Raw genomic sequence first — 7,476 nt, 5'->3', positions numbered from 1 at the left:
AGGAGGGGTGGGGGCGCTCTCTCGTCCCCCCCTCTTTTCCTGTGGCCTGCCAGGTTGCGTGCTCGGAAAAGGGTCTGGTATGGATTTTTGGGGGGCCCCCCCATGCTATTTTTTTTTAATTTTGGTGTGAGGTTCCCCTTAAAATCCATACCAGACCTGAAGGGTCTGTTATGGATTCTGAGGGGGACCCCACACCATTTTTTTTTTAATTTTGGCACGGGGTTCCCCTTAATATCCAAACACGAGCTGAAGGGCCTGGTATGGAATTTGGGGGGAAGAAGAAGAATGGACTACGTGGGACATTTTTATTTTTTTATTTTTTTAATAAAGGACTTTTTTTTGACACTTTTTTGTGAAATGGTAGGTGTACATTTGTACCCCATTACCATTTCATACAGGGGGGGGAGGCCGGGATCTGGGGATCCCCTTGTTAATATCCCAGGGATATTTGTACTGATCTATAGAAATTTGTGTTCTTCACCTCTGTCATGCTAGCACCAGCTGTAGGACCCTTCAAACCACAGTTTACCTTAGAAGCTGTGGGACCCTTCAAATCACAGTGTACATTAGAAGTCGTAGGACCCTCCAAACCACAGTGTACCTTAGAAGCTGTGGGTCCCTCCATACAACAATATACCTTATATGCTGTGGGACCCTTGAACCAAAAGTGTAACTTAGAAGCTGTGGAACCCTTTAAACCACAATGTCGTGGTAGCTCCAGCTGTGGGGCCCTCCAGACCACAATGTACCTTAGAAGCTGTGAGATCCTTGAAACCAAAAGTGTACCTTAGAAGTTGTGGGACTCTCCAAACCATAGTGTACCTTAGAGGCTGTAAGACACACCAAACCAGAGTGTACATTGGAAGCTGTAGGACCCTCCAAACCACAATATACCATAGAAACTGTGGTAGTCTCCCAACCACAGTGTAGCTTAGAATTTGTGGGGCCCTCCAATCCACAGTCTGCCTTAGAAGCTGTGGGACCCTCCAAACCACAGTGTACCTTAAAAGTTGTGGAACCCTCCAAACCACTGTGTACCTTAGAACCTGTGGGACCCTCCAAACCACAATGTACCTTAAAAGCTGTGGGACCCTCCAAACCACTGTGTACCTTAGAAGCTGTGGGACCCTCCACCACACTGTACCTTAGAAGCTGTGGGGTTCTCCAAACAGCAATATACCTTAGACCCTTGAACCAAAAGTGTACCTTAGAAGCTGAGGGACCCTCCAAACCACAATGTTGTGGTAGCTTTAGCTGTGGGGACCCCCAGACCACAACGTACCTTAGAAGCTGTGAGATCCTTGAAACCAAAAGTGTACCTTAGAAGTTGTGGGGCTCTCCAAACCACAGTGTATCTTGGAAGCTGTAGGACCCGCCAAACCCCAGTGTACCTTAGACACTGTGGGACCCTTCAAACCACAGCATACCGCCACACAAGCCACAATCCACATGTGTGAAAATGACTTTGTTGAACTCTACCAGTCTACAAAGTCCCAAGACTTCTATACTATACATCACTTTTGGGTAGAGATGGAACTAGGGGTTCACAATATGAATGCATAGACATTAGATAGGAAGGAACTTTATGCTTCAATAAATTCCATATTTGCAAGCAAAATGTTTCCAGAACAAAAGTCTATGTACCGAAGCATTTACGTTGTTTAAAAGGAAAGAGGGGCCTACCTGATACTACAAAGGTGAGGCAAAGGGTAGAAAACAGAGAAGAAAACATTGGATGAAGTTAAAGTTTTAACAAAGAAACTTTGTAACAATCTGCATGAACGTTTGGGTTCCATAAACCATCAAACAGGCCTACCTGGTTTCACAAAGGCACAAAAATGGGAATAATTAAAGTACATTATTTCAGGAATATCCATATACACAGAAAATAAAATTGTCAATCTCATTGTATACATCATTTGTTCAGTTCAGTATAAGATAAGATATATTTTATGCCTTAGGTTGTTTGCCAGAAGACCAAATGTCCAATCAAACTATGGTGTCTGAAATCATATTAGTTGGATTTCCCGGTCTACCTAATGCGTTTCATGGCTTGGTATCTACCATAATGTTTTTTGCCTATATGATTTCCCTGACTGCCAACAGCACTGTCATAGGTTTGGTCAGCTTTAATGAACACCTGCACCAGCCTATGTATCTGATCATAGCCAACCTTGCCGCCTCCGACCTATTATTTGACACAGTGACTTTACCAAAATCTATTGCCAGATATTGGTTTGGAGCTTCCACCATTCCATTGAAAATGTGCATATTCCAAATGTTCTTGGTTCATTATTTTGGAAGCCTGGATTCCTACCTCTTGATGCTGATGGCTGCAGATCGCTACGTGGCCATCTGCTACCCTCTGCGATACAACTCCATTATCACCAATAAAGTGGCCACCATTTCCTGTGGCATCTGTTGGATGATTTTTGCCACCTCTACAAATGTTGCAGTTGCCATTTTAGCATCTCAGATCCCTCTGTGTGGTGCCAACAAGTTGAACAGTTTGTTCTGTGGCCATACAGCGTACTCACTTCTAGCCTGTACCGACATATCAAGCTCAAAGAGGGCGGTCCTTGTATGTGCCTTGGTTGTCCTCCTATTGCCCCTGGGGCTGATATTACTTTCATACATCAAAATAATAGTGACCATCTTGTTGACCCGCTCTGAGAGCCTACATAAAGAGTTTTACACCTGTGTGACCCATTTGCTGGTCATCGCTTTGTATTACACCCCCCGAATTTTTGTCTACATTATGAATAATATTCCTTCAGTCATGATAAAGTCTGATATGAGCACCCTCCTTCTTTTCCTGTACTCGTATGTGCCTCATATGGCCAATCCAATCATATATTTCCTCCGCAACAAGGAAATCAAACAGACTTTAAGGAGAATTCTGAACAGAAGCAAATTTAGAGTGAAACACCCATTGTTTTAAGGTGCAACTAAAGTCCTGAAATAGAAAAAAAAAAATTCTATGAGGTAGAGTTTGGATTCCAAAGTCAAATACACTATACTGTCAAAAGTATTGGGGCGCCTGCCTTTACACGCACATGAACTTTAATGGCATCCCAGTCTTAGTCCGTAAGGGTTCAATATTGAGTTGGCCCACCCTTTGCAGCTATAACAGCTTCAACTCTTCTGGGAAGGCTGTGCACGAGGTTTAGGAGTGTGTCTATGGGAATGTTTGACCATTCTTCCAGAAGCGCATTTGTGAGGTCAGGCACTGATGTTGGACGAGAAGGCCTGGCTCGCAGTCTCCGCTCAAATTCATCCCAAAGGTGTTCTATCGGGTTGAGGTCAGGACTCTGTGAAGGCCAGTCAAGTTCCTCCACCCCAAACTCGCTCATTCATGTCTTTATGGACCTTGCTTTGTGTACTGGTGCGCAGTCATGTTGGAACATGTTGGAAGGGGCCATCCCCAAACTGTTCCCACAAAGTTGGGAGAATGAAATTGTCCAAAATGTCTTGGTATGCTGACATCTTTTTTTTTTTTTTTTTTTTTAATTCTCTTTATTGATTTTTAATAGATTTACAAAAACAGAACCTTGGGGCATTCCCCGGCTCAAAAAGTACCATGTAAATCAGTACCTAACAACAGGTTATCTGCCTAAAACTGTAAGTGCTGTTATCGACAGAAAAACAGATAAAATACAAAATAAAACAAAAAAAACAAAAAAAAAAAAACAAAAACTAGATATCACTGCTCAACCACTCCATTTGGAGAGATTATGAAAAGAGAATGTGCAGCTCGTCTTCGATGGAGGTGAGGTTTCCCAAGAGGGGATTCTGGTACTAGGCCTAGGATATTAAAGGTTCAACTATAGGGGTGTCACAAGGGTCTTAGCAAGTGTTAGCACAGAAGGGGGAGTTAATGGGTGTCAGATATACCGTCTACTCTTGAGCGGCATTAGTGGAGGCAGAGTCAAGCCATAGTTTCCATATTTTGTCAAACTTAACAGTACACCCACGGGAGTGGTATGTGGCTTTATGTAATGGTATTGTAGAATTGACCAGGGCTTTCCAAGAGTTCAGAGAGGGCGCATCAGATTGTTTCCATTTTAGTAATATTGCTTTACGGGCATAAAAGAGTAGAAGTCCTATGAGGGTCTTAGTTGCTGTGCGCTAAAGAGCCCACCAGGCCAAGCAAGCAGGCCGGTACAGTCAGTGGGATTGGGATTGTTAACAGCGAGGTTATAAATTGCGTCACCTCTACCCAGAAAGAGTGCACTTTGGGACAGGACCACAACATATGACAGAAACCGGCCTCTAGGTTACCACATTTCCAACAGCTAGGATAGGCCCCAGGATAAATTTTGTTCAGCCATTGCGGCGTTAAATACACCCGGTGTAGAATCCGGAATTTAATTAAACGGTCCTTCACTGCCACTAATTGAAGAAAAGGGTATTCCCACATATCCTCCCAGTCCTCTGTGTCTAGTTCAGGGAAGTGAGCCCTCCATTTATCTTGGAGAGTTTCAAGCCCAAAATACATTGATGGTAATAGTGCCTTATATATGGTGGATAGGGGTTTTACCAGCTCATCATTCCGGAGGAGGGATTCTAAAGTGGAGAGAAGGAGTAATGGTGGTTGAGATTTGAATTGGGAAGAGAAGGCATGTCTAAGCTGTAGATATCTAAAGAAGTAACAATTGGGTAAGTCATGGTTCTGTTTGAGAGTGTCAAAGGGAAGGATAGCCCCGTCTTTACATATATGGTCGAGTACTTTAATGCCCCTTGTTGCCCATAAGCTCGGATCAGGTATAGTGTGGAACTCAGCGAGGAGCGGATTGAGCCACAAGGGGTTATCCGGGGACCATCTGTTTGGTTCTGTTTTATGTTTACAAACTTGCAATTGCCACACTTTTATAACTGAAGACATAGAGTGTGTGAGATTCACAGGTGCTCTGGGACCTCTGTGTAGTGCATTTCTCAGTGATTCAAAGGACCCCAGCGATGCTGCCTCCAGCACCACCGAGGCGTTTGTATCATCAGAGATCACCCAATTGAACCAACCAACCAGGGTCTACGGAGGATAGACTTGTTAAACCTGGGGGATCCAGACCTCCATAGGAATGAAGAGAGGATGGCATCTAATTGTGTAAAGAATTTTTTGGGTATCCATATTGGAGTGTGCCTGATGATGTATAGAAAAATAGGAAGGCACTTCATTTTGAATAGGTTTATTCTACCTATAAGAGATAGGGGCAAATTATCCCAAGCTCTTAGTTTGGATTTAAGGTTTGATAAAAGGGGAGTGAGGTTCAAGGCAATAAAATCTGTCACCTTGGGGGTGATGTTGATCCCCAGGTAACGGATTTTCGAGGCCCAGGACAGGGGTAATGAGGGGTCCGCCGCCTGCTCAGCCGCTGAGTTGATAGGCAGGAGTTGGGATTTTTCCCAGTTGACTTTCAGTCCAGATAAAATTGTAAAACGAGAAAAAATATTAAGAGCTTCTCGAAGGGAGGGCCCAGGGTCGTTAAGAAAAAGCACCAAGTCATCGGCGTATAAAGCTAATTTTTCAACTATGGAGCCCACTCGTATGCCTACCACAGCATTAGAGTTACGGATGGCAGTGACTAGTGGTTCCATCACCAGGGCGAACAAGAAAGGGGAAAGTGGCCACCCCTGCCTAGTTCCCCGTTGTATCTGGAACTGTTCTGAGAGCATGCCCCCTAGTTTAATGTGTGCTGTTGGGGATTTGTATAGAATGGTGATCCATTTACAGAAGGTGGGGCCGAATCCGAAGGCTTGTAGTAATATAAGCATGTAAACCCAAATGACGGTGTCAAAAGCCTTCTCCACATCTAAGACCACCAAGACCCTAATCTGGGAGGAGGTTGGAGGAAATTGCAAATGTGTCAACACTCGTCTCAAATTTATGTCTGTGGATTTTCCAGGCATAAACCCAGTCTGATCTATGTTGATAAGGGAGGGTAATACTTTAACCAATCTAGCAGCGAGAATCTTGGCCAGGATTTTTAAGTCATAATTTAGGAGTGAGATAGGCCTATATGAGGCACAAAGTCTCGGGTCCTTCCCAGGCTTGGGGAGGAGAACTATGTGGGCCTGATACAGGGTAGGTGGAAGAGATCCAGTCTCTAGACAGTGCGTGTAGAAGGCTTGTAGTCTGGGGGCCAGCCTCTTTGTGTACATCCTATACCAGTCTCCCGGTAGATCATCTGGGCCTGGTGTCTTAGCAGGGGGAAGGGATGAGATCACCAATTCGATCTCCAAGGTGGAGATCTGGACGTCCAGAGCCTCCACATCTTCCTGCTCCAGAGAGGGAAGGGAGAGATTGCGGATTTCCTCTGTCATGAGTTCAGTAGAGACAGGCAGAGATTGGCTATACAGTTCCCTGAAATAGTTCCCAAATTCCTGAAGTATGGCTTTCGTGCCCATAATCGTCTCCCCGTCAGGTGTATGTAGTTCAGATACCACCGTCTGGTAACGTGGGTCAGCAACTAGATTAGCTAACTGTCTGCCATTCTTGTCACCTGACTCAAAAATTCTACTGGCTAATAAAGTTACATCATTGTTTGTTAAGGTGGTATAATGGAGGTTTAACTCTCTTCTCGCCTGTGCCAATAGCAGATAGGCCTCTGGAGAGGGGCTATGTGCGAAGCAGTTGGCTGCTTCAGATGCACGGTCTTCGAGTTGTGAAGTCAAGAATTTATAGTCAGCCCTTGCCGCTTTGATGGCTGAAATGTAGTAACCCCTCGTGGTTGCTTTAAAAGCTTCCCATACCGTCTCTACAGAAGCCGTATCCTCATTGACAGGCCAGTAAGAGTCCGATAGTGGACTGACAATTTCTGCAACTGTTTCATCTTGTATCCACCGCGGAGCCAATCTCCAGGTGCCTGGGTCATTCCTCCTACCCACACCGAGGCGTATCTCCAAGGGGGAATGGTCTGATAGCCCCGTCAGGAGATAGGATGTCTCGGATAACTTTGAGAGAACAGAAGCGCTGCCAAATGCCAGGTCGATCCTTGAGCTCGATTTATGAGATGAGGACAAGTGTGAAAAGGCCTTGGCAGAAGCGTGCCTCCATCTCCAAAGTTCAGTGAGGGCGAAACTGTCAGCCCAGTGCCTGAGATCCAGGTAGAGGAGTCAAGGACAGCATCTAGAATGGAGTTAAAATCCCCCCCAATTAATACGTGAGCAGATTGGAAGGGTGCAAGTTTCTCATAGAGAGTGTATAGTATGGAGAAGTCTACTGGGGGGGGTAAATAGACATTTACCAATGCCCACAAAACTGTATGTATTTCCAGCAATAAAATGATATACCTTCCTCCAGGGTCTGTAATGACCCTTACAACCTTACAGGGAAGAGACTTGTGAGTATTGCTACCCCTCGGGCATAGGTGGAGTAGGTAGCGTGAAAAGCTTGTCGGACCCATGCCCTGCGCAAGGCTAAGACTTTACTGCCAGTCAAATGCGTTTCCTGTAGAAACAATATATGAGGTTTGTGTG

The 7,476-nt window shown here is 44.8% G+C and overlaps 1 protein-coding gene across 1 annotated transcript; it reads left to right on the top strand.

Moving 5' to 3' along the window:
* The first annotated feature begins 1,981 nt into the window (after positions 1-1,981).
* LOC141126415 (olfactory receptor 1E16-like) lies at positions 1,982-2,941 on the top strand. The gene has a single exon (XM_073612359.1). The coding sequence runs from the start codon at positions 1,982-1,984 to the stop codon at positions 2,939-2,941; it is 960 nt and encodes a 319-aa protein (XP_073468460.1).
* Positions 2,942-7,476: the final 4,535 nt, after the last annotated feature.

The sequence above is a fragment of the Aquarana catesbeiana genome, linkage group LG02 (assembly GCF_042186555.1).
Source record: "Aquarana catesbeiana isolate 2022-GZ linkage group LG02, ASM4218655v1, whole genome shotgun sequence".
Taxonomy (NCBI): domain Eukaryota; kingdom Metazoa; phylum Chordata; class Amphibia; order Anura; family Ranidae; genus Aquarana; species Aquarana catesbeiana.
The sequence above is the reverse complement of the archived record's forward strand: the minus strand, read 5'-3'. Positions and strand labels throughout refer to the sequence as shown.

Excerpts from the sequence above, each read along its gene's own strand:
- LOC141126415 (XM_073612359.1), top strand. The coding sequence starts at position 1,982 with ATGTCCAATCAAACTATGGTGTCTGAAATCATATTAGTTGGATTTCCC.